This window comes from Erithacus rubecula (genome assembly GCF_903797595.1).
Source record: "Erithacus rubecula genome assembly, chromosome: 17".
Classification (NCBI taxonomy): Eukaryota; Metazoa; Chordata; class Aves; order Passeriformes; family Muscicapidae; genus Erithacus; species Erithacus rubecula.
In genome coordinates, this window is record NC_136669.1 from 15,522,132 (window position 1) to 15,549,252 (window position 27,121).

General features: G+C 41.5%; 1 protein-coding gene across 3 annotated transcripts; it reads left to right on the forward strand.

Annotated features, from left to right (window-relative positions):
- Positions 1–755: 755 nt before the first annotated feature.
- GLYR1 (glyoxylate reductase 1 homolog) lies at positions 756–26,892 on the forward strand. 3 transcript variants are annotated; one of them, XM_079320386.1, is made up of 16 exons: positions 756–878; positions 2,869–2,905; positions 3,839–3,918; positions 11,113–11,251; positions 11,827–12,069; positions 15,031–15,117; positions 16,004–16,060; positions 17,114–17,164; positions 17,279–17,352; positions 19,096–19,195; positions 20,383–20,493; positions 20,794–20,895; positions 21,920–22,082; positions 22,493–22,672; positions 23,135–23,259; positions 23,599–26,892. In XM_079320386.1, exons 1-16 carry the CDS (start codon positions 841–843, stop codon positions 23,671–23,673), a joined length of 1,662 nt encoding a protein of 553 aa, XP_079176512.1. In that variant the 5' UTR covers positions 756–840; the 3' UTR covers positions 23,674–26,892. The 3 variants fall into 3 exon arrangements, with proteins under 3 accessions (XP_079176512.1, XP_079176513.1, XP_079176514.1); XM_079320387.1 differs by having other exon boundaries at positions 20,797–20,895; XM_079320388.1 differs by lacking the exon at positions 11,827–12,069.
- The last annotated feature ends 229 nt before the right edge of the window (positions 26,893–27,121 follow it).

Below are 27,121 nucleotides of genomic sequence, written 5' to 3' on the forward strand. Positions count from 1 at the left end.
AAGTGAAACTGCATAGGTCAGCCCCTGGATTTTGGCTATAGACTGGTAAATTAAATCTGACAGAAGACTTTTTTCTTTTAAATCCGATTCTTAAATTAAAGGAGGCACAGCAATTCCAGCATTGCTGAAAAGTCCTGTATTGAAGGCATTCAGGATACTGACTGGGTTTTTCCAGCAGCCAAGATCACTGTGTGAGGAGAAAGGCTGTGTTAATGTGTGCTACACACAAAAAAAGTAAACCACACATTAAAAAGGCTGACAATGCTCTTTAGACTAATATGGAAAAGAGACGGGCATAGGAGTAAGCAGGTGTCTTATTCTAAAGAAGGGTTTAGAATAAAATACTTGATATCAATCCACCCAAGTTTGGGGGAAATAGCAAAGCAGTTAAACCATTTATTACAGGGTACAGAGTTGGGAGCTTGTACCCAGAGGTTGTGCAGCACAAGGATCAAGCTCGTGTGCGTTTAAGGCAACTACGCATCAGTTTCTGTGAGTCCATAGAACAGAACAGGTGACAAGAAACACTTCGGACGATGCGCTCCACACCGAGCTCCTGCGCAACAGCCCCTTCAAGCCCACGTCGGACGAATGGCCCCGGGAGGGTCCGACAGAGCGGCTGGATATAGCCCCGCTCCTTGCTTGGCTCGGCTCGGCTCGGCTCGCCCCTGCGCGCCAATGGGAGCCACCGCCGTCACGACGAGGAGGGAAAGGGAGGTGGCCGCTGACAGCCCTCCAGCCCACGTGACGGGCCCACCCAATGGGCGCGGCCACCGCCCCCCTCCCCTTGTTCGCGCTCCCGGCAGCCCCCGCGCGGCGGGACCGGTCTGTGTCGGTAAGATGGCGACCGTGAGTCTGAGGCTCGGAGACCTGGTGTGGTGAGTGGTGGCGCGGGCTGGGCGGCGACCGCGGAGCATGGCGGGCCGGGAGCCTTTAGCGGAATCAAGCTACGGCTGCAGAGACGCAGGCGGGACTATACTCGGCCCTGGGAGCGGTGGAACGAGAGCCGAGTCGGGCTGGGCCGCCCTGGGCGCTGTCAGCCCGCGGTCTTTTCCGGAGAGGGGCTGCGGGCAGGGTGGGGCTTGGCAGGGCGGGGCAGTGGTGGGGCTGCTGCCGACTTTCAGGTGTCGCCGCCGCCGCCGTCCCTTGGACGGTGTGGGAGGAATGGCGGGAGGGTACCGGGCCGGCGGGAGGCGGGCTGGGCTATGAGTCGGGCCGGCGCTGGAGGCTGGCGGGGGCGGCGCATGACGGAAGCTGTGTCAGATGGAGGGATGAGGGAAGCGGGACGAAAGGACGAGCACTGCGAGGTTGCCTTGTAAGCGCGGGCTTACCTCCCGAGGGGTGCGAAAAAGGTTAGAGATAGAAGAGGTTTAGGACGAGCCACGGCACCGTTTCTTAGCAGTGCTTTAATGATGCAACACAACAATGCAGCGTTTCATTGTAGGTTGGGGTGTCCCTGTGGAAACCCCCAGAAGCCATTTTCTCTTGTTACTATGGTCTTACCTTCAGATAGAGCTGTGATTTTGTGTTTCCTGGTCGGGAGAAGTGAGAGCATTCCGCTGCGCGCTGTAAGCACCGATTAAGTGCATAGGTTGTGTTGGATGGGCTAGGCTGTCCTGCCAGAGCTCAAAGAAGTAGCTAATTCCCAACACACAAATGCATGCATTTATACTGATAACCCAGATAAAAAGAATCATGTGCTTCCGGCTGTGACAACTGCAGGTCTCATCTGAAAAATTTACAGTGCTGAGAAGTAGTCTAACTTATATAACAAAGTAAATAAGGATGTGTTACTTTTAGCATGTTTCTTTCAGATGAGAATTTGGGGAGTGTTCTGCTCATAGTGTTGGAATGCAGATTATCCTGCTTGAGTTTTGTACATGGCAGCCAGATGCTGTCCTTAGAGCAGTTGCAGGGAACTTTAACAATCAGACAGGAGCAGCAGAAAGGGTTTGCTGAATTTTTTTCTCAATACAGAAATTGGAGCATTGATTATGAGATATGGTCATTATCACTGGCCCTTGGCAGTGTTCCTGCCAGCCCCAGCTTCTGAATCTTCTGTGCAGCATTGCCATCTTAGGGGGCTGCAGTGCCACATACTGAAAAGTTTTGTGTCAGGAGCTGTTGGGCCCCACAGGTTCTTTGCCATTCTCTTGCAAGATAGTTTCTAATGGGGCTTTATGAGAACTGCAGCACAAGTCCATGACAAGGGTGAAATAAGGATAAAGCTCACCAGATAACCTGATGAGGTGAGAGCTAAGACTAATGTCTCTTCTTCCTCTGTGATTATTTCTACTATTGTCTAGTTTTCATAATGGAAATATTTGCAAGTGTAGAAAGTAAGCTTTTCTGCCTTTTGTTTATGGCTCTTCATGTCTTAGGTGGTGAGCACCTAAAGAAAGTGATAGTGGAACACCTGTGGAGGGGATCCTGCCACTAACGCTTTCCTGATTTCAAGAATCAGAACCTCAGCTTCTGAGCTGGGAGTTGGTGGCTTCTCTGCTCTCAAACTGCTCTAGGCAGGTGGCTAGAAATTCTCAACCTGAACTTCAGTCTGATTGCCTGCATCAGTGCTTTTTTTTCAGTTTCACATGAACTGAAATGGTGCTGCGATGCCTATTACTCTTGTATCTTGCCGGCAGTGTAGCTGCTGCTCTTCTCTTCAGTTCTGACAGTCCAGCAATATCAGACTGTCCAGAGACCTCAGTTAGGTACAGGTGTCAGCTGTGTGTCCTACCTTGCACAGAAGGTTTTGACTGCAAATTGTAACTCTCTTAATATGAAAAGTGTGACAATGTGAAAAAGCAGACACTGGGATAGTTGGTTTTTTTCTCTGGTTCTGGTGCCTAATACTTTTTTTTTCTCTAGGGGGAAGCTGGGTCGTTACCCTCCATGGCCAGGGAAGGTGAGATTTATTCGTATTTATTGTTGCTTTCTTAGTTTTTCATGGTTTATGGGGGGTTTTTGGGTAGTTTTGGTTGGTTAGTTGGTTTTTCGGGGGTGTTGGTTTTTTTTGTGTTTTCCTTCTGTGTAGGGAAAGCTTTGCTTGAAAGCATTTCAGTTGTAGATTAATACTGGTTTTCTTGTTTGTTTTTAAAACACATATATTCCACAAATCTAAAGAGTGAACTAATTTAGGGATTTATTTGATCTATTACCTCAATCTGTCAGTAACAGCTAGAAGTTCATGTGGAATGAAAAGCAAATGAGAGCGTGGAACTGATTGTGTTTCCCAAATTTAGTTGTTTAATCCCTTTCACTTTCTGCAAGACACATTTTTCTTCCATAGAAAGTTGGTTAACAGTACTGTGTTAAATAATAGAAGTAAGGACTCAAGATAGTGTTTTAGAGCTGTGGTTTTTGAGAATTATCTGGGGAAGTTTGACTCTACTTCTGGTTTGGTTGGGATTTTTTCAGATAAAAGATTTTAAAAAATGAATTTTATATTCCATTTCTATTGTTTCTACTTCATTGAAAGACCTTTCTTTTATGTCTTATAAGGACTAAGCATGCTGAGGTAAGAGCATGAGTGAGGGAAAAGAATTGTCAATGTGGCTGACAACTATAAACATTTGGTTATTGGATCAAGTTAATACCAGGCTCCTCTACAGGTGTCATCTGTGTAACTGAATGATAGCTTTTCTCCTTACTAACATTATAAATTTGGTAAGCAATCTATTTTGGGAGTAAAGACAAAATTTAAATTTTAAAGGCTACCCAAGTGGAATATTTCTTTATTAATGCCAGTTATCTTTCTAATCGCATTTTTAAAAAATCTACAATAGCTGAATACTTTGTCACTATGTGCTTTTTAATTTTGACTTCTAATCACCTTTAGATTGTTAACCCACCTAAAGATCTGAAGAAACCTCGAGGAAAAAAGTGCTTTTTTGTGAAGTTTTTTGGAACAGAAGATCAGTATGTACCTGCTTGTTTTCATCTGGGGAAAATATTGTACCACATAATGTGTATCTTTTCTGGAAGAAATATTTACTAATTTTTTTGTGGAAGAAATATTTACTAATATTACAGTGCAGTGTAGCATTGTAAAGGATTCCCTTTGGATGGCACCATACAAGAAATTCTACTATTTTTGCATGCTATAGCTGCTCACTGAGGTGTATGAAGGCTGTAAAAACTTAGCTTAGGATTTGAGTTGCTGCTGTGATGATAGCATGCCACTTTTAGGTGTGATGTGACTGTGTTAGATTTTTAGCATGTAACCATGAACGAGAAAGGTACAGCTCAGAGTATTCTTTTATTTAGCTGCCAGAGGAATAAAATTAACTATGTAATTGCCATTTGTAAAAGAATATACCATCCTACCTGCTGACTGAAGTCATTCTTGCTGTGCTTTTGGAAGACTTCGCAGTATAAGAGCCAAAACTGTTTTAGACTTCCTTTCTGCCATTGGCAGAATTTAATGCTTTCAAAGGTGAATAAAATCATAGTTGTCTTAGATTTAAATTATTACAAATTAGGGGGAAAAACCAACAATAAAAGCCCCCTAGGTCCTGGGCATTTCATGAAACTGAAAATTATTTTGATGATTTTTCAGTTTTCCTCTTTATTTTCTGCTATTTCCTATCAAGTGATGGAATAAAGAAGAAAATTGCAAATATCTGTGGAAGACTAAAAAAACCCTTTGCTTTTTGGAAGAAGAGTGACAAGAACTGAGACCATTTGATGAATGTCTCTTAAGGAAATAATTCTTCACTGCTAAGTTATTTTTGTTTAATACTTTAAAATATTTTTCCATTAAGAAATTAGGCCTGAACTTGGAGTAGTAGTGAATGCCACATACTAATGGGAATGTTTGGATCTCTAGTAACTTGAGGCAGGTGAAGGTTGATTTGAGAAAGTTTTTTTGGTGCTGCTATTTGAGCTAATAAATTCTGAGTTGAAGTGGATTATTTCTGTCCTGGTTATTTGTTCTCAAGTTTTGTATTTCACATAACTGAATCAAATACAGATTTTTTAATATTAAGACAAGTGGTCAAATGTCTTGGATACTATAGCTGAGATTAATAACATGATTGCAAATGAAGAGTTCAGAGCTGAAAAATAATCAGGACTTATTACAAGATTCTAGAGCTCTGACCAGGACAATTTCAGTCATCTGGTACTGTAAGGTAGTGTGGTTATTGTGGTGTAGCCCCTTTCCCCAATCTTTAGCTTGTGAAATTTAATCATATCGTTCTAGATAATAATGAATTAGAAATTTGCTTGCTTTGATTGGCAAGCAAATCCTACCTGAAAATTGAATAGAAATGCTATCACCTTTCTTTCAAATAATGTTGATAGAAGAGAGAGAAGCTTGTGTGCCTCTTCTGTCCTGACTTGGAACTTTAAAAAGCTGTCCTGGTTAGAACTGTGCTGTTCTAACAGGTGTGTTGCTTGAGTAAGTTCTCACATTTGAGCATAATCAGTGAGCCAAATCAGGAAAAATGTAAATGATTTCACTTAAAATGTGAAGATGAAGAAAAAGTCCCTTCTGTTATTTCATATAAGTGAGCTAGTTGATTTTGCAAATACTTTTTTCAGGTATGTGTATAAACAGGACTTGGAAATACTTAACTGAGAGAATGTCAGCACCTTATGAACAGCCCTGAGGAATAGCAGAGTGCAGAGCTGTCCCTCTTCAAGGGGTGATGAGGAACACAGTTGCCCATACTGATGGTCTAGTGCATGCAGTTCTTTTTCTAGCTCTTTTTCTGCCATGTTCACGCTATATGATGGCATTTCTTTACCATGGATCCATTGCTGCAGCTCTTGTATTACTGCCATAGCCTTTGAGGTTGAGCTGGCAAAGGTCTGGTCATCAGCTGTTCACCTCTTGTCCAGTATCTGTAAGGCAAAGGTGATGCTGGTTGCTGGGTACAATCCATCCCATGAACTTCGGAGGTTTGTTACCAGCCAGTTTGTGGAGAGGTAGACAGTCTCAGGCCCTATTTTAGTCTTATTTCCTTCTGAGGATTCCTAGGTTCCTGCTGTGGCCAGAAATGCCCCTATTCCAGGCTGGGTGCAAATTGTTCCTTCCTGACTCATGTGGCTTTGGTTTGTCATACTAAAGGTTAAGGAAGAGGATGTTCAGAAATAAAAATGGATGTGCATGAGCAGAGGAGTAAATAAAAAGATACTGATGAGTTTAGTGGTGGTTTTGGTGTAGTGTGTAAGTTTTGGTTATTTGTAAAATTCTGGCTGGCTTAGGATACAGCACAGAGGAAATGCGTTTTCCTTTTCCTGCAAATTGAATATTACCATGTACTGGGCCTCTGCAATGCTGCAGTGGCTTAGGGAAAAGATTAACTGGAAAGCCGTGAGTATTTTTGTTCCAAGACACACAGGTGAGGGCATGAATGCCTTCAGACTGTTCTCAATGTCCTGGCTTTTGATAAATTTTCTACTGAGCTCTGTTGTGTCGGTGATGTTAGTTTCTCCTATTACTTCCAAAGGAATGGGTCTTCTGGAAGATAAGGATTGTCTACCCATGGAAGCAGATTTTGCTTGTGTTTAAACTGTCAAGTACCTATAAGCTTTACCACAGTGAAAGCCACCTCGCTGTTCATAGTAGTGATGTAATATCCATGTCTTACTCTAAGTGGCTGTGTGAATCATAATTAAGGCAATCATGTAATGTCCCTTTATTACCTTGTTCTCCAGATTGATAAGAAGGTTTTTCTAGTTTGCTTAGGAGTTATTTTTCTGAGTGTCTTTTCTTAGAGTAAGTTACATTAAAAAGATTCTTTATCTAAAATCCAAGTTGATGTTTCCTGCCCATAGACCTGACAAGCATGAAATAACATACATTACAGGAATCTAAACAACAATTTTAGTTTAGCATACAAGTGGAACTTATACCTCTTGTCTGTATTTCTAACTGTGCTTCTCAGATAGTATTTAAAATCTCCTTTTATTATTTCCATGCTACAGTCTTGTTGTAGAAAATCTTTGTAGATATTATAGTAGTCAGGTAAGAACTTTTATTTTGCTTTAATTATGTACATTTATTTCTTTTAGTTGTTAAAACTAATAGACTGGCTCGCCCACAGTTCAAAATATTTTTGCATATTTTGGCCAGCTTGGGAATTCATTACAACATTTTTCAAAACTAAAAAATATCATTGCTTTCACGGTATCTTTCTACTGTGATTCTGTGGAAATACTAGTGAGAGTCCTGCAGCCATCAAAGATGCGTGTACAAACACAGCCCTTCATCTCCTTTCCTCCTTTGGTATTCCCTAGCAGCCAAATTATCTTGCAAGTCATGTATATCACAGTCTTATCAGGAAGCTGGGACAGCCCATTCTTGCTTACAACCTTTTGAAGCATCAGTGTGAAACTAAATATGGTGATCTCAAGGGATGCTTCCTGACTTTATATATTAAGGAAAAAATGGAGGAAGCTTGCAATCTAAGATAAGTGTAATAATTTGCAGCCCGTTTTCATGAAGCACAGTGATTTTAACACAGCACTCATTACCTTTTCATCTTCCAAGTCCTATTGGGATGAAAGCACCTATCCTTTTCTTCTGCAGTTCTTTTCCCTGCTTTTCAAGGAGAGTAAATGCAGGATGTAGTCTTTTGGAAGTGTTCTTTCAGGTCCTGACATCAGAAAACACTTGCTTTATATTTGCCAACTGTTGGAAATACACCTTAGAAATCTGAGGGGCTGGAGGGATAGGCTGAGCTGATGGAGAGAATGAGCTTGTGTTCCTGGTACTTCTCAGTGAGACATATTGTCCCATACAGAGCTCTGTGTTGCTGTAGCAGAGCCAGCTGAAATATTGTTCAGCATCCCTGCAGGCATGGTACCATAGCTGAAAATCACTACAGGAAAAACTCTTCCTCCTTGTACTGAGGAGATATTTTATTGCACAATTTTGAAAAACTTGATACTTAATTTCCTTCAGTATTGCCCTGCTTCTGGGTTTCTTCTAAATATCCCTGCCTTTATTTTTGTATGATGTGATCTTTTTTTTTTTTTTTTTTTTTTCTAGGAGTTTACATGCTAAGTTGCAGAAGTTAGTTATTTGAATTATTTAATTTATGAGGATTGGGATGTTCCCTTTTAAACAGGAGGAAATCTGTCTTGATTTATATTGTATGCTCCCATACACCGGTCTTGTAAATAACTAAGCCATTTTCTTTCGGCTTTTAGAACTGGTTGTGCTAGCACTTAGTGGGGGCATCTGAAGTGCTAGTCTAAAGCAATAAAAATTTTCCCAGACTGTGGTGAATAGAAATTTGGAGATACAGTGCCACTGTTCTCCATCCCGAGCTATATGGTGTGCAAAAAGCAAGGATTGATGGATGTTCTTCCATCTCTCCTGCAGTTTATCATTACTTCCTGTTAGTAGACAGGAAGAGAGTGGCTGGAATGGTGAGGATTTGAAGATCTCCTTGCCTGTGCTGTGCTTGTGCCAGGGATTTGAATCTGGTGTCTCTGCATCTCTCTGTGTCATTGTTTCTGTGTGGCTGCAGGTCACTTTCATGCTTGCCTCTGCGTATACTAAGTTTTGCATATCGTTCGTGTTTTGCATATCATTCATGTTTATGATGTGGATTTGACATGAATAGTGTTTTTTTAAGAGTGGTATTTTGTAGAGGATAAGGAACAGTGTGGAGAAATGAAAAGAGAAAGTCATGGCTAACAGGTATTCGGATATTCTTGTTACAACTTTTCACTTTCTGTGTAGCCCATTTCTTTACAGATGCCTGGTGATTGTGCAGTACTATGAATGCAATTTCATTTTAAATACGACATCAGTGTCATCACTAATGTTTTTCTCATGCTTTGATTCACTTTTAGAAACCTTTGCTGTGTTGTATCCTCGAGACTGATCTAAATACTAAGCTTCATTGGCCTTGAGAGTTTTGAGATCTTGTATATAAACATGAATGATTTTGTTTGGTTAAAAGTTCTTTTGTTTTCAAGTGCAGTGCAAATACTGCATGCAGTTGGTTTGTATACATTGGTGTCATGTCCCGCTAGGTGATGCATAAACAAACCGGAAAGGAAAGAACCATTTTAATTTTTTTCCTGTTTTTTTTAAGTTATTTTTAGCTGAGGCAGCATTTAAGATTGTTTTTCACTAATTAGTTTGTCTCTGAGATCTCTAGTTCTTTGTCCTGGAGGATCACAGGTGCCAAGATGCGTCTTTGGAGCCCTGAACTGGAAAGCTTTGTTCTTTGGGCTTTCTCCTTACCAAAGGAAAAGGAATGAAAAAGGAAGCTAATGAACATGTGCAGTGAGGAGGGATAGGATGCGCAGAAACCTAAGAGAATGCCTTGAGAGAAAATAACTTATTTTTATTTAGAAATTCAATCCTGCAACAACATTTAACGTGTTTTTTTATGTTGTGGTCCAAAATTTTGTTCCCTTTATACACATAATGTACTTCTCATGAACTGCTGCTGTGTGGTACCCAGAGATGTTTTGTCTTACAGGCAGGCTTTACAGTGTAAGATAATTTAAAGGTGTGTTTCATTGTAATGTTTGGGCAGCTGGGAGAGATTCTCTGAATAGCTGTTGGACTCAAACTCTAGTCTGAATGCAATGATTTGACTTGTTATATTAAGTCAGTTCTTTCAAAAATGATGTAAACTAAGAGATTCAGCTTTGCTTGCAGAAGCACTGGGTTCTTTGGAAAGGATGCTGGTGTTTTCCACAGTCAGCTCTTAGCAGGAGGTCTTGTCACTGCAAATGAGACCAAAATGTTTGTCTACTTTCTTAAAGTTGATACCTGATTACAAGCAATTTACAAACAATTGCTATTGCCAGTGAGAAGTCTTAATGAAGTTTAGAAAGAATGGACAATCAAGATTCAGCAAAACATTACTATTATTTTTGTTGTTTTAGTCTTCACATTCTGTTTAACTGTATGACATGGTGCTTACAGTGTCTGAAAATGCAGCTATTAAATCACCTCATCTGCTTGCAGGAGCTAGACTGCACTGGGGAGTATTTAAAACCCGTAATCATGGGTAGTCTGTGTAACAGGGATATCTGGGGATAAGAGAAAGTCTGATTGCGCCATTTTTGCTGTGTGCTAAGAAGTACCATTGACCATCCTAGCTGAAGGAATTATTTAATTATTCAAAACTTAGACAGTTCTGTTTTCAGTACGGTGGAAGTATTAATGTATTAATGTAACAGATTGATGAGCCTGGGCTTGAATTTGGGGAGAGAAAAAGGTGATTTAATCTTGAGAGCCACAAGGAATTCAGACATCAAGGGAAGCAAAGGCATTCCCTTAAACCTCAGTGAAGAAGTGGTAGAAGAGCTTGTTTACATAAAGGAAAGCGAAGTTGTCACCGTACTTGATGACTTTATTGTTCGGTAAATATCAGGAAGTCTTAGCAGGAGTGGAAACAGGGAAGTCATTTTGATTTTCCTCAAAAGCCTGCAGTCCTAATAGGACTGCAGGTTAATACTCTGCTACTGTACAAGTCAGGTTATCTTAAAATAGCAACAGTGAAGGAGATCGTTCTTTTGCCTCAAAAACAAAATTGTTGTTTTCATGCAGAATACCTGGATACATCAGAAATAAGTGGAGCAATGAGCTGTGGCTTTTGTATTCACTCTGTGTGGTCACCTCTATAGTGAGATACATAATTTTGGTTTTTTTCCTACTGTATTTTTTAGACAGGAGTGTGCTCAATGTATTTGAACCAGAGATTGATAGCTGAGAATTGTTAGGTGAACTTTGCTTTCAACACCTCTTGAGTAGATTTGTGGTACTGGCTTTACCTGGAGGCGTGGAACTGTGGGTGTTCCTCATGGTGAAACAAGTGCAGTCATTGGGCTGCCATTGTTTTAAATGCCTCCTGTGGTCACATCCGAAAGCTGTTTTGCCAATAGAGAATAATGCTTGGGGGGGCACTGCTAGAATGAGAGGGATAAAACTTAAGAAATAATGAAGTAAAAGTGCCAGAAGAAAATTCTCAGTGAATGCAGCAATAGCAGCCCTTCACTTTCTAAATAGGAAGTGAGTTTGGGCTATTCTCATCAGTAGATCTGGGGGAGAAAGTATAGTTGTGTGTTTCTCAAAGTGGGATGATTGAGAAAGCTGCAGTTTGGAGAATAACTAGCTCCTCTTTTTGTTTCAAGTGCTTGGATCAAAGTGGAACAGCTGAAGCCTTATCACCCTCACAAAGAGGAAATGATAAAGATTAACAAGGGTAAGCGCTTCCAGCAAGCTGTGGATGCTGTAGAGGAATTTCTTAGAAAAACCAAAGGCAAGGACCAGGTGAGTGGGTTCTTTTTCACTGTGTGCATCAAAACAGGTCTTGGCATGAATGATGATTAGATTCCTTGTTATATGGAAAGGAGTTTGTTGCCTCTGGCAAGTTGAGGAGGATTTTGTTTTACTTTCTTTGGTTTTTATAGGATTTATTTCCCATCCTGTCTTCTTCCCCACTTAATCTTGTTTGGTGGGGAAAAGTGATTATTGGATTATTAAATGATGAAGAAACTGATGAGGCTGTTTGTTCTGCTTGTGATGATTTTATAAATCAGTCTTAAGAATTTGGTATCTAGTAATCTTGTCTTTAGTATGTTAGACGTGCACACAGTCCTGGCAAGTCTTCAGGTGGCCTGTTCTGTTATGTGCTTGCTTAAACTGCTGTGTTTTTGCAGGAGAACTAACCAAGAACTTCACTCACCAATTCCACGGGGCTAACAGATATGTAGTTTTCAAGTTACTGTGCTGTTGTTTTGCTTGATAGTTATCAGCACAGAGTCCTTCACATCCTTGGTTTTGCATGAAAATCATTCCATCTTTTCCCTTCTTTCCTTACCATCTTCTATTCTATAATCTCTCAGGCGTCTTCCCATAACTCCACTGAAGAGAGGAATCGGCGTAATTCCAGTGAAGAAAGAGGCAAACAATCTGCTGGTGAAGAGAAACGCAAAGCCAGTTTGTCTGAAGGAAAGGTGAAGAAGGGCACAGGGGAAGGAAAAAAGAGGGTCTCTTCTGTCTCGTCAGAGAGAGGATCAAAGTCACCCTTGAAAAGAGCCCAGGATCAGAGCCCCCGAAAGCGGGGGCGCCCACCCAAGGATGAGAAGGTTTGTGTTGTGCGTGTCCACCAGTGCCCGTGGACTTGGCAGCTGGACTTGAGGGCTGACTGGCGCCTTGACTAACAAGCCAGCAGGAAGAATCAGTTCAGTATCCCTTTTTTTAAGCTTTTCCATGTTGCTACTTCTAGACCATTTGGCTGCCTGATACCCTTGGCAAGCATACTGTTGATTCTTCCTGTGATTTTTACCAGTTAGCTACTGTGAGTGGCTCTGTTCCCATCTTTGAGAGGGCTTTGACAGCTGTATCGGGAGACTCCATTCTTTCATCTTGCCATCCTTGAATTCCACATGTGTGGGAAGAATTAGCAAAGAGATACAGGTCTTCATCTGGTTCCTGACTTCTCTCATGTCATCTACTTTGTATGATCAGGTGATAAGTAGTTGCTCAGCTTCAACCTCAGTACTCACGAAGAGTGAGATATCCTTAAGGGCTAGGGCTTAAAGGAGAAATTTGTAACCTGGAGAATCCATCAGAAGAATTGTCCTCATTTCAGCTTCTGTTCCCATCCTCCATTATAAAGGAGCCTTAATATTTTATTCACACTCCTTCCCTGATATTTCTTGATGTTGTGGCAGCACTTTGTCTACCCTCATTTAGAGTTCCAGCTTTTTTATTATGGAACTCACTGTTGTGGTCTAGATCTTCCTATTCCAAATGGATATTTATTTTGGTGGATTATTGCAAGCACATCCTCCATTGGAGACTACATCTGAAGACAACTGGGAGACCTCAATTGAAACACCATTTGGGAACATACTTGCTCACCTGTGCTTCAAGGGGATGTGTTGTGCCTTTTCTTTCAGTTAGGATGCAAGTCAAGATGGTGATCTTTGCTCTCCGGAATTGTGAATGAATTGGCCTTCACTGGTTGAACAGCAGACTCTCTCTTGATGTAAAATGAAGCTGATCATCTCAGATATTAGCTGTGAAGGCATAACAAAATAGAGTCACAGAATATCCTGATTTGGAGGGGATGCACAAGGATCATCACGTCCAACTCAAAAGGGTTTAAAGGAATTGCTGGTTCTATTTTAGCACCAATATCTCTGAAATTAGGCTGCAGAACAGATCACATCAGTTTCTTCTTTTGAGGGAAGTTGGAAGAGGGGAGAAATTGATGCATGTTTATGAAGTATAATAGTTACAGAACTTGTCTTGACTGATGCAAGAAAATGTTTCATTGGCAACACAATTTTCTCTTTTCTAAGTACCTTCCTATAAGCAGGTTGTGTCTCCACATATATTCTGTTAAAATAAGCCACAAAACCTTTTTTTTCACTTGCAAAATGATTCTGTGTCTTTGAGCTAGATTCATTCCAAAATTTATCAAAACTAATGGCTGGGAGAATTCTGATTATGCTGACACAGTGTTCGCATAGGTTTTACTATGTTAACTGCCTTAGGACAGTGGCGTGCTTTGAGTGAGCTAATTGTGGTAGTAGACATTATTTTACTAGCACATGACAGGCAGACTGGTTTTCAAGTTGCCACAAAGTGGTGGCCAGATGTGTGATAACTGCCTGGCCACAAATGAGGCAATTAAGCAGGATAAGGTAGGAAAGTAAGCCTCATAGCTTCTGGAAAGTGACAAATAAAAGAATGTTATATGAAAATATAGCAATATGCCTTGATACTGGTTTTCAGCCTATTAAATAATTTTAAAATCCTGTCTTCTTGCCTGGTTCTCATAAATTCCTCAGGTTCTTAGCCCTAGAGTAGAAAACATATTGTTGTCCTGAATTAATATGATGCTAGGATTTGGGGTTTTTTTCCTCCATCCTAGTCCAATTTCTGGCTTCCAAGCAATAAGGATGCATAAAAATCAAGAATCCAGTTGTTGCTGAAGTGTGCTCTGTCTAGAAAGGCTCTAGCCATATATGATCATTCTCATACTCTTATTTTTAAGCTTATATGAATATTTTTGAAGAAGCAACAGAACTTCATAGGTACCAAAGCATGTATTATCCACACTTCACCAGCTGAAGTATGCAGGACTCTTCCCTAGGCACTACAAGATTGGAGGCTGATGTCTGCGTTGTCCTGCTAACACTTGGACAGTTGCATTGTTCTGGGTTATCTCCAGGAGTCTTACTCTGGCCATTTTTGCAACAGTGTTCTTCTCTTGTGCTTCTGTGTGGATACTAAGGTATATTGTGCATTTTCAGGAAGTAATTTTGGAGGGAAGATAATGTGACTATTACTGAACCCTCATATCAGAGGAAGACAGCACATATGTTGCAGAAGTCCTGTGCATTCTCTTCATGTAGCATAAAAACCCAGATGTCTATAGCATGTGTCTATTACCTACAGCATAAAGACCTATTTTAATTTTTATGTCTTGGGGAAATAAAATGCTAAGTTTAATCTGCTCAACAGTAAAAGCCCCAGTATGTTAAGTATTATCAACTACAAACTAGGGCCTGTGGAGCAGATGGGGCAGCCCACATACCAGTTTGTCTCATGGATTCTGCAAACCTGAGCAGATGTGTCTGTCAACCTCATGCTTTGAAGTTTTTCCTGAAAACAGGTAGGCTATTCTATTGTGACAGAGTAGGATTAAAATAGTTCAGACCTTTGCTTGTAATGATGTTCTTCACTCATTTGTTAAGATTTTTGCATCCACCAGAGGAAAATACAGGATCAAGTATGTTTCTTTTTTGCTCATTGCATAAGTGCACAAGTGCAATGATTCCTCTTAGGTATGAAGAATGGACTCTCCAGAAGCCATAAATCTGTTTGAATTCCTTCGCTGGCAGTTGATGTTTTCCTCACCTCACCTGTGCTGCTAATACACTGTTTTTAAATATAAATGCCCATGGAAAGGCCTGAAATGGAAAGCATTTGTAGTGCTTTCAGAGCTTGGTCTTTGTGCTCAAATGATGATCGTGCTGTGACCAGAGGCTGAACCAGGTTTTAAGCTCTTTCTGATCTTTCTTCTGTCTCCTCAGGACCTCACAATTCCAGAGTCAAGTACAGTGAAGAGAGTGATGACTGGAACAGTGGCTGGATTTAAATGGCCACCAAGTGTGAGCGAGGTGAGAAGCTTTACAACTTCTAGGACCTGAGTTTGTGGCAGCAAATCTAGAGCCTTTTGTCTGGCTGTAAAACAGCGAGATTTTATCTTCATGTGTCAGAACATACTGCAGCATAACAAAGCTGAACAATATCCCATTCAGTTCAGAAATATGCTAGGAAATGAGATTTCTTTCTCTGTGAAACTATTTGTAGATGCCTTACTAAGTCACACTTAACTTGGTGTACTAATGTTTACATTTCTTGTTTCAAAAGCATTTCTGGGAATGACTTCCCAAAAGTAAAGGTGGTCTGGATCGTCTTTCCCTGTGAATACTATCACATGGGGTGCTTTCATTTGATTTCCTTCACAAGCAGCTTTTGAAAACATTTTTGTTGAATAAATGAGTGATCAGTAGAGCAAAGAGCAATGTGATTCCAAGCTAGTATGTATGATGCTTACTGGGGAGATGAAGTATCTGGGCCTGCAGTCCTTGTTGCTGTTAGGATGGGTTTGCTTGGCATGTGACAATCTCCAATCAATTCCCAGAATGCTGTTATATGGAGTTCCTTGGAAACTGGAAAATAAGTGTTTTCATTTCCTTGGGAGAGGAAGAAGCAGAATATTAGTTTTCTTCCTCTCATGTTAGTCTTGCTTGTATACTTATTTGCTTTTCCTGCAGATATCCAAAAGACGAGGAATTTGATTTGAATGACTTTTGGTTTTGAGAATGAAACACTGTGTAAACTACTGAATTGTAACAGGCTCCTTGTGACAGCTGATACATTTTATATTTTCTCCCTTATGCGATTGTTCTCATGCAGCTTAGGGAGAGCAAGGGAATTGTGCTGTGATCGCTCAGTGACTCTCTGGATTAATTTCTGAGGCTGTACTTTTTCTCTTTGTAGCCTGTGAAGGACAGTGATCCACACTTTCATCACTTCCTGCTGAGCCAGACAGAGAAGGTAAGGATTTGGCAGACAGGATCATGCTGCTGGGTTGCTTGGAATCCTTGCTGGTTCCAGCCAGCACTTTGCTGGAACTGAATACGAGGAGTATGCATAAAGAGCTCCAGAATTCTGTTCTTTAGGGGCCGGCAATTAGATTAGTTGAAGTACTTCCAAGCCTTAAAGTCAGAGTGATTTAAGTACAGTGAGTAGTTTTAAGTAATTCAAGATTATTTAATACTAGTTTTTGACAGATCTTATGTAATAAATTATGTAGAATAAGCAGGATGGACAGGAAAAGCTTTTTTTTTTGTGTTCAAAAATGCTGTTATTTGGTTATTTTTTATGGTTGGCCTTTCAGTTTATTCATCTGGATAGGCTTGTCAATTTACTGAGTGTAGCAGGAAAACTTCAAGGACCAGAAAAACAGGCTGTATTTTACATGGAGCTTATCTTCTGAGAGTCAGAAGCCTTGCAGGATTTTATATTCAGCAGTGAACATCAGGAAGAAAAGAAGAGATCAAATTAAGCATAAAAGGATTTATGTCTCACTGGGGATCTGGGCAGAGCCAGAAGGATTAAGAGCTGCTAACAGTTTTATCTAGACTCACAGTGAGCAGCATGGGGAGGAACAGCCTTTGCCTTAGCATTTGTAGAAAGCCGCATGTCTTCTCATATTAACCAGAAGATTTTGGTTCCACAGCTGTGGAGACACAGTGACTGTAGATGTGAGGCTTCATGGCAGGCTTCAAAGAGCTAAATGTAGGAGTAGGGATGGCCCAGGTTCTGGTGCCTCCAGAGGAACTTGTCATAGGAACTACAGAATGGCATTTGCAGTGCCTCTTAGAAGACAGGCTGAATTGCTGGGGCAGGGTGGGAAAGAACAATCTTAATATCTTGTAATGTATTTTAGGGGGTTTTTTTCTCCTCTTGAGGGAAGAGTTGTCCTGCTATGAAGGTGGTGGTGGGTGGGTGAGCTGTCTGTTTCTTTGGAACAAGGATATGATCCATTTGCTCAGGAGAGTAAATCAGCACTGTCCTTGCCCTAAATACTTTGTTTTTTCCATGCAGCCAGCTGTCTGCTATCAAGCCATCACAAAGAAACTGAAGGTTTGTGAAGAGGTAAAGCGAATCTTCATTTTGATGGATTTTTATTGTTATGAGGCCTTGCAGTTCTTCCAGAGCTGTGCATTATATTGTTTTTATTATTATTCCCCCCCCGTCCCACTCCCTCAGGAGACAGGATCTACCTCCATCCAGGCAGCAGACAGCACAGCAGTCAATGGCAGCATCACGCCTACAGACAAAAAGTAAGATCTCTAATACATGTCAGCCATTTCTGTCTCAGCTCACATGCCAACCTATCACTGAGAATGAATGAATAAACCTAACATTTCCCTTTAACTGCACATTCCTTCTGTCCTTGTGTGCAACTGTTTTGGAGGGCAAGGTGGGAGGGAGGCAGCTAAAAACAAAGGGCCCTGTGCAATACAAAATTCAGAGTAAGTTTTGTCCTGGATACATCTGCTATTCACAATGTTTCTGCAGTTGTCCTTTTCAGCAGGTCTCACTACAGGATGTTAGCAGCATTATTCCCGAGTGTCACCTGAGATAGGAAAATAAAAGGGAATCTGTCTCTAGTATTGCCTGGCAGTTGACTGGGGTTGTTCAGTCACTCTCATGAGCATGCAGAAGACAAGAGGAAGAGGGAGGTGTGTTCTCCCATCGCAAGAGCTTTGCTGTGTAGCATGTGAGCTTTCTGGTTTCTCCTAACACCCCTGTTCTCCTTTTTAGAGTCAGAGAAGCCTAACTTGAGCTTCCTGTTTTGCTTTGTAACTTCTGCTCTGTTCAAATTGAGTTTGGGCCACTCTTGTTGTTTGCTGTTGGGGAAGTTCAGACGGGATGTCAGTTCTCACCTGTACTGCAGGGGAACAAAAATAGCAGTGAAGCTGTTTAGGTAAAACAGTCTCTCAGGACAGTGCATCTCAGAGGTGGGTTGGGAAGGAGGGAATATCTCTGCTGGTTTAGAGACTTGAAAATAGGTAAACCTTATTTTGGGCCGTGTAAGGAGCCTGTAGTGATTTGCTCTGCCCTCTAAATTAGTTTGCTTCGAGAAAAGACAGCATAGCTAGCTGGAAGAGGACAGATGGCTTGTGAAAGCCACAGTGCAGCTGTAGTATGGCTAATTCTGCAGAATTAACTGTGAGTTTGCCAGATAGATTTTGTTGTGACATTGCCTTGAATGCTGAATGCTTCAGAATCTCTCTTAAAACTGGGTTTTGTGGGAAATTGCATGATGGATGAAAGGGTTCTTGCAGCAATGCCTTAAGAGGAATTCCTGTTGCAGGTGATTGTAGGCACTTGGTGGCATATTGTGTTTTTTTTTGAAAAAATGACGGAGCAAACTCTTTTCCAGCTTGTGGGGGGAGGGGAATGCTGTTTTCCAGAACTGATGGTGACCTGTACTGGCCTAATACATTCTTTCCTACGGTGTCTGAAATGGCAGCTGTGGAGCAGGGTCTTGATCTTTGGTCCGGCATGATGTTTAGCCCAGCAGTCTTTGCTAGGGTTTATTAAAACTAAGATACTAATGTATCATTCAGTTATACAAGCAAGTATTGTATGCATGACTTAGCTTTAAAGTCAGAAGATGAATTAGAGAAGCACCTGCTCATTTCCAGATATTCCCTTTAACTTCAGTAAGGCAATGACTGTCAACAGAAGGCACACAAACAACAATTTTAATAAACAAAAAACCACACACAAACCACCCCAAAGAATCCAGATCATCCAAACCTCTAATATTTAGGTGATCTTCTGAAATAGGCTAAAGACTTTCTTCAGGAAATTGTTAGTGATGCTTGGCAAGCAAAATAAATTTGAACTTGCTTTTAAAGCTCAGTATTTGACCATTGTAGCTGTGGCTGCAGTGGAACATGTTTGTTTGGCTATTTTTTTTTGTGCTAGGTGATGCTCTAATCTCTCATTTCCAGCACCATGAGAAACTGACACTGATTGCTTTCTTCCGTATTAATATTTATCTGTACCCTCAGGATAGGATTTCTGGGCCTTGGTTTGATGGGGAGTGGCATTGTCTCCAACTTGCTGAAGATGGGTCACACTGTCACTGTCTGGAACCGGACTGCCGAGAAGGTAGACATGTGCTTAAACCTCTCCTAAAACATTCAGTTACCCCCTGTATCTAATGGAATCACTTGTCAGTGTTGCCTGGGACAGGATGCCAAAGAAACGCAAGGATATGCTTGTGACTTTGTTCTGTCCTGTTTCCTAAGTGCTTGTTGCTGGGCACATGTGACTAGGTGCAGCTGTGGTCTGTTCTAGTGTAGTCCCTCTTATGTCAGCAGTCCTGCCTCACTGCCTTTTTGTGTGAGAGGAGAGAGTTGTCAGAAAAATTGCATCCTTGTATACATATATAGATATGTGTTGAAGAATGGGATGTACCATGCCTCTGAAAATACTGCTGATGTGAATAGCCATGTCAGTGTATTGTACCAGAAAGACCCAGGTGCAGGGAGTTTTCCCACAAGATTGGGGTATGGTAAGATCAACTGCTCTGCCATAGGCTAGTCTATACCAATTGTGCTAGTCATGTGGTAACAAGCATTCTGTCAAAGATCTGCTGTGTCATGAGACTAGGATAGAGAAAGGTTTTTAGGAGTATTCAAAATGAAAATTGAGCTTATATTGGATTGCACTTATATACTAGACAGTGTTACTCTTCTGGTGGAGAAGGAAAAGTAGGTAGCTGCAGGAGATGTGGTGCTTGGAAGATGCTGTGGAATAGCAAAGCAAGAAGGGCATTGTGGTTACTTTCTTAAGAGGGGATTAAAAGATTTATTCTTTCAAGAGCAAAACATGGCTGATATGAGGGGATACGGTAAGAAGGAGCTAAGATTTTGAAGCAGCAGCCCTCTGAAACACATCAGTCTCATCTGTATGTTCCTGTTACTATCCAGTTACATGTTTTGCTATGTCCTTTTACCAATTTTTTCCCTGAATCTCCCTTTTTTCCCTAATAATTTCTTTTCAAACCCACAGCATTCTTACTGTTTCGTCTAAGAGTTTTGTTTATTTGTGCCTTTCTTTCAAAGTTCTTCCCCTGTTCTTCAGAAAAGCTGCAAAAGAGCCCCGCATGCACACATGGTTGTGTGTATGTTTGTGTTTGTGTAGACAAAGCAACAAAAGAGATGAAGTTACTGTGTAATTAACATGTCTGACTCCTTTGGAGTTGTGTCCAGCAGTGGAGTTTTTACAGCAAAATCCAAGGAATCCATTTGCTCTATTTAATTTCCTTACCTTTGGACTTGTGCCTTTTGCAGTGTGATTTGTTCATCCAGGAGGGTGCACGGCTGGGAAGAACCCCTGCTGAAGTTGTCTCCACCTGTGACATCACGTTTGCCTGTGTATCAGATCCAAAAGCAGCAAAGGATGTAAGGATTAGCTCTTACTTTACCTCCGCTGGTTAGACTACGAGATGGCAGTCACTGAAAGCCAATTCTGATTCCTGCTAACTACAGTAGCCTGGGTCATTGTACATCCTGAGCAGTGCAGCTGTGTAAAAATAAATTTCCCAACAAAAATTAAGCATTTTAAAAACTACATCTTTGAGGGCAGGTTCTGATAACCCTCTGGGGATCTGCTACTGCATTGCCAGGCTCAGCTGGACTCCTGTACAATTGGGGTTTCTCTGCAGACACCCTATTGCTTTACCGCTCTTCTGTTCTCCACAGCTGGTGCTTGGTCCAAGTGGAGTGTTGCAGGGGATTCGCCCAGGGAAGTGTTATGTGGATATGTCCACTGTGGATGCAGATACAGTCACAGAGCTGGCCCAGGTAATCACTAAACTGTTAACAGCAACAGTGCATTCAGCAGCAGTTCTGCAGTTTGTGTTGCTTCAGGCACTTTATTACCTGTTGGTTATAAAATTGCTTTTAGAGGTCTTTGAGCTTTTTCTCAAGTTCCAGGCAAACAAGACAAAATAATGTGTCAAATCTTGACAAGCAAACATGAGATATTCCCTGGTGATATACCAGCAAAGCCTGGAGATTTGGCAGAGCTGTTACCTGACACCAGTGCAAACAGCCAAATTTTGATCCCCTTAGAAATATTTGTAGACAGGTTGGTATTCTGCAGCAAACTGGAGGGTAAAACCCTGTCTGGATTAATGACTGATAAAATGCATAATCTGCCCAGTTTAAATGCTCTGGGGAAAATTAATATCTTCACATTTCATTCTATAGAAATATTATTGTAGGATTTCTATAGAGATGTTCTGATTACTTCTGCTGTGGTATCTGTGATTTCTTTTTGGCACTTTGATTGCTCCCCACTGCCCTAAGGCAGTGTGTGTGGTTTTACAAGGAAGGGGAACTGGTTTTGCTGAAGTTTTCAATAGACATGTTGGTGATGTACTAATGCGTAACATCAATTCGGAGAATGCAAATCACCCATATTAGTAAACATCTGGCTGAAGAGATCTGTCAAAGGCCTTTCCTCTCTGGGAAAGAGAGGAAAATATAATGATCCATCTTCTGGGATTCTTATGCCACATAACTTCAGCATTGATCCCTTGGCCGGTATGGGGTGCCGTGACTAAAGCATGTTGGTTCAGCTGCTTAAAATGTGTACAGTAGTGATGAGTGCAGGAGGGTCTTGCCTGGAGTGTGAGGTCAACTTTTGGCCTTAAGCACACTTTGCAAGATACAGTGTGATACATCACGTTAGTACTTTCCTCTCCTGTTTATATTTTGGAGCTATTTGCTGTGTTTTAAAATTCTGTTCTTAGGGGCAGGAATGCCCTAAATGATGTTCCTTCTGCTGTTCATGCACAGCTAACCAGAGATGCTCTTCTCCCAGGTGATAGTGTCCCGAGGTGGTCGCTTTCTGGAAGCACCAGTCTCAGGAAACCAGCAGCTCTCTAATGATGGAATGCTTGTGATCCTGGCAGCTGGCGACAGAGGTTTATATGAGGATTGCAGCAGCTGTTTCCAAGCCATGGGGAAAACCTCTTTTTTCCTAGGTAATTGAAACATGGACAGCCTGATAGCAGTTTCTTAGTGCACGGACTGGGAATTTCAGCAAGGAGTCTGAGATGTATTTGTCATCCTTTTCTCTGTGGGCAGTGTGGGAAATTGGCCTGCTCCTCCGGAACTTGGCCAGTTTCAGAGCCTGCTGGCTGCAGTTTCTTTTTTGAATGCTGGCTCATTTTAGAGGATGTACGATCCTTTTGGTTTTAAATTGTGTTTTCTTAAAATTTTTCCATTATTTTAAGTAATTGGAAAATGGGGTTATTTTCTGAAGTCTTTCAGGGCAAGGGAGAGCTTCCAAGTGCTTGATGCCAGGAGCCAGCAGCATTACTGCTGTGTGGGCTGGGGAAGCAGGGCTGCTATTTCTCTTCTGGAGGAATCCAATGGTGTGTCTTTCTCCCAGGTGAAGTAGGCAATGCTGCCAAGATGATGCTGATTGTGAACATGGTCCAAGGCAGCTTCATGGCAACAATAGCAGAAGGACTGACTTTGGCTCAAGTGACTGGCCAGTCCCAGCAGACCCTTCTGGATATCCTCAATCAGGGACAACTTGCCAGCATCTTCCTGGACCAGAAGTGCCAAAGTAAAGTTCTCTTACATTGTTTTCTTAGAGGTCATTTTTTGCAATTTAGCAGCTTTTCAGATAGTGGCAAAAGGTAGAAAATAAGTCTCATCTTCATCAGCCTGGGATTATGGTTATTTTAAGCATTCTGGAAATGAAGAGTTGAGTTCCCATTCCTTCCCCTTCATGGCTAGAACTTTTGAGAATCTGAATTAGGACTGCTTAGGGCTTAAGTTAGGATTTCATTGGGGCAGGGTAACAAGTAAGTGGAGGGCAACCTGCTTAGAAATCTGAACTCACTTCATCAATGGGCAGTAGCGACATCATCTGCAGTGGCCAGATGAAGATAGAGAGTAGAGACAGGAGAGCTAAAAGTAGTGATCAGTAGTTGAAAAGGAGATTGGTGTTGAATTGCAGCCCCCTGCAGCATGGGCTTGGCTTATTTTTGTCATGCTTACTTTTTGCATGGGTTCCTCTCCACAGATATCTTGCAAGGAAACTTTAAACCTGATTTCTACCTGAAATACATACAGAAGGATCTTAGATTAGCTATTGCACTGGGCGACTCTGTCAACCACCCAACTCCCATGGCAGCTGCTGCCAACGAGGTAAGAGTTGTTCAGTGTTCAGATGTGTTCATCGGCATTTATTCAACAGAGCCATTTGTCATCCAGAGACACGGATCTAAGAATTATGTCATCTCTAGGACAAGGGAATAGTAATTGAAATATATTTTGACTAGGGTGGCATTGAATTTGTTTTGATTGTAGAGACCCTTAGAATGCTACATCAGGAAACACAGAAAGACCCGGCATTTTCTGATCTGCACTTGGATTGTTTGACATACTGTACAGTTCTCTGGTTGCAGTGGTCAGCAAAGAAGTTTTTCTGCTGGCAAAAGGCTTCACATAAGAGCAGGCTCTGATCCTTTTCTGATTTCTCTTTAGGTCTATAAACGAGCAAAAGCATTGGACCAATCTGACAACGACATGTCCGCAGTGTACAGGGCCTACATCCATTAGGCTGCACCCATCTTACTGTTCATATGATGATGATTGATTAATATTATTATGATACTGGGTTTTAACTCTGGACCAGTCCATCTCTGTCTTTCCATTTTCTTTTATACACAAACTTTAATACCTGCTGCAGTGAGCCTCCACTGCGGCAGGAGGGGGGAGGAGGGGGCTCGGATTGTTGCAGTCTAATTAGAAAAATCCATGCCATACACTGACAGTCATGAGACAGAACGGCGGCAATTGTTCAGAAGCTCTGATGCAGCTCTGCCAGAAATCTGCTGCTTGGCTGCTTTAATTTTCCTCTTTGTTTGCTTGTCCAAGATTCTGTTTCTAGCAATCCCTTTTCTCCTTTGCTGTGAAATAATGCAAGTGTTGGACTCTCTGCATCAAGGGGACAGGATGACATACATCCCATCTACCTGTGAATATCACTCGAGTCCTTGGTCCCAAGTAAGGTGAGGAGCATTCCTGCTAATTAGCCACTGTTAGAGAACAAAGCACCTCCCATGGAGGAGAAGGGCAGTTCCAGAGGGTAAGGGGAGTTGAGTGCAACACTGTTTTGATTCAGTTTCTTTTTAGACTTCCACTTCCCCAGCACCTTGATGGAGGAATTCCTGTACTGTTAAAGACAACACGTTGCATCCATGTCTTCCCCTGTACAGACAAACTACAGCTTATGGAACACAAACTGTACTGAAAATAGGAGAATACCATTGTCAGTGAGGCTCTTGAAAGGCTTATCATAGCCCATCCAAAACATCATAAGAAAGTAATATGTTTGCATAGAGAACTGCAGTAGAAACATAAGAGACTATAAAACTGGACTAGAGAGTTTACTTGTTCTGGGCCTTAGCTTATGTTACTACTTGGTTTTTTTAACCCTTGTAGTCAATAATTACAAAGGTGTCTTGGATTACAGCAGTGTCACAAGCAGAGTGGTGAGTCTGAAAGGGGACAGAAGAATGATCCAAGAGATTTGAAATTCCTGAGCTCCTTTCCACGCTCTCTGGCCTTTGCATGGTTGTCACATCTCTCAGCGTGTTTGCCCATCTATAAAGGTGGGTGATGGTTACCTACCTCACAGGGATACTTTTGTGTACTGACTAGTGATCTTTATACATGTCAGATTTTCCATACATGTTCTTCGTGTTGTTACTTTGGATACAAGATAGCACAGCATAAGCCTTCTCCCTGTATCTGTGAACTCTGCTTGTGGCCAGATACCAACTTCTAGAAAAAACAGTAACTGAAACTGGGGAAGCTAAGACCACTGCTGAGCTTTAGTCTAGAGGTGGGTGACATGAACTAGAGATGGCAAGGCTAGAGATCAGAGATTCTCTCAATGTAGATAGCAGAGCAATCCAGAGTCCAAAGGATGCCTGTCACTCACTGGAAATGCACAGAGTGTGGCTTGAGTTTTGGTTTGTTTGGTTGTTTTTGGTTTTTTTTCCAATTCTCAGTATTAGCCATTTTGGAGTGTTCTTGCATTTTAAATTCGAGTGTTAGAAAAATAACAGTGAGAAACTTTGGCCAAAATCACTTCTCAGTGGTACAATCTCCTTCCTCCCTTGGGCTGGGATTCTGAAAGGAAAGAAGACAGATTCAAATTAGGCTGTGTTCCTGACATCTGCCCTTTGCCACCTTATCACCTTATATTTTTCTAGGAACCTAATGGCTGTGTAAGGAAATTTCCCCTGGGTTAGGATTTCTTACCAGCCCTGCTTTGTGCAGCATGTGTTTATGGTTCAGGAGCACTTTGTCAAGAGAGTGTCACATACTCATTTTGAATCACAACATCTAATGCCTTATGCTGTAAATGTTACTTTGAGTATTTCACCTCCTATGATGACTATGTTCCCTGTGGGTTAATGCTGTATTCTGCATTACTTATGTGCGGTGGTGAACATGTGGCAACAGAGCTATCAGACTTTACTGCCTGTTGGCCACCGCATGTTAGCGGTGGTAGTTATACACCCATGTTCCTTTGGCAATGCCGCTGCCATTCTGCATGTAGATATTTACATTAAGGGCACATAAAATTGCCAGTATTGCTAGCCATTGACCTGCTTTGGCACACTGTTCTTCTCCACCCACAACTTCACTGTTAGCATCTAAAGTCCTTTGTTAAACATGCCACAGTAAAAAAACCTCTCATATGAATTACACATCAAGGGCATCTGAGGGAAGTTGTGTGTTTGGGGGCAGGAGATGAGACTAAAGGAAAAAATCTTTTGAGAGGAAGAATGAGGTACTGTCCCACATGCAGTTGAGAGTGAACTCTGCTGAGCTAGTTCAGTGGCATCCCCCACCTTTCACTCTCCTCTTGAAAGTGATGGTGAATGGGTGTGAGCAAAGGTAATGGAGGATCTGCGTTAGTTTGTGTTGCCTCTGGATACAGAGAGAGAGCCAAAGGAGCTCTCAAGTCCTGTGACAGGCATTTCATAATGAAATGAAAGGACCAGTCCCTAGGCAGCTCACAGCTGCAGGGTTTGTTTCTAGAAATACTGTAGTTCCCAGAATGGAGATGGTTATTTCTGTGAGAGTGGCAGATGTGGACTAGTTCAACACTGTAATTTATCCTGGGAGTGTCTGACTGCAGTTTTCAGCCATTATGGGTGGCTGTAGAGTGGCTGCAGTCCTTCCTGGACAGCTGTACAGTCACAGGTGTTCCCAGGAGGCAACCAAGAGCTCTGATGTGGCTGTGAAGAGGAGGGATGGAAATGGGGGAATCCAGACTGTTCCAGATGCTGGTTGAGATTGCTGTCAGTCTCACTCAGATTCTTGTATTTATATCTGTAGCCTTGGAACATGGATTTGAGTCTGTTCCTAGGCCTGAGATTTGGGGGAGGGAAGTGGGGGAAGCAGTGGATTGAGAGATAATCTTATAAAACTGGCTAGTTAATGTTGTCCTAATATTGTTGACAATTCTGTAAAATTTCTTTTTATGATTTTAGAAGTTTGCTTTTTTTTGACTCCTTCCTTTTTAAAGAGAAAATGTGACACTTGTGAAAAGCTTATAAGAAAAGCAGTTTTCTTTTTCTTTGATGATAGATCCTGTAGTTCATTAAGATTGTGAATTTTTATTTTCCTACCTTGTTTTTAATTAACATTTGTCATTCAGAATAGGATGTGTGAAAATGTTTAAATGGCAAAGATTTTTTTTTTTTGGTGCAATTAACAAAGCTACTGGCAAAAAGAATAAAGCCTTTCTTGGTAACACAATGGTCTTGTGACATTTTCTAAACCTGTCAGAGCTGTCTTGGTGCATTAAGGAAGTATGTATTCCTCAGAACATTAGAAACTCAGGGTTGCTGAAAACCTAGTAATCCTGAAAGCACTTCAGTCATTGCTGAAGCCTGGAACTGTCAATGAGGCATTACAGAGGATGAGTTTGGATAAATTCCATGCTCTGTGTGCAGAGGGCTACGTGCATCTGGGATGAGAGGAGGAT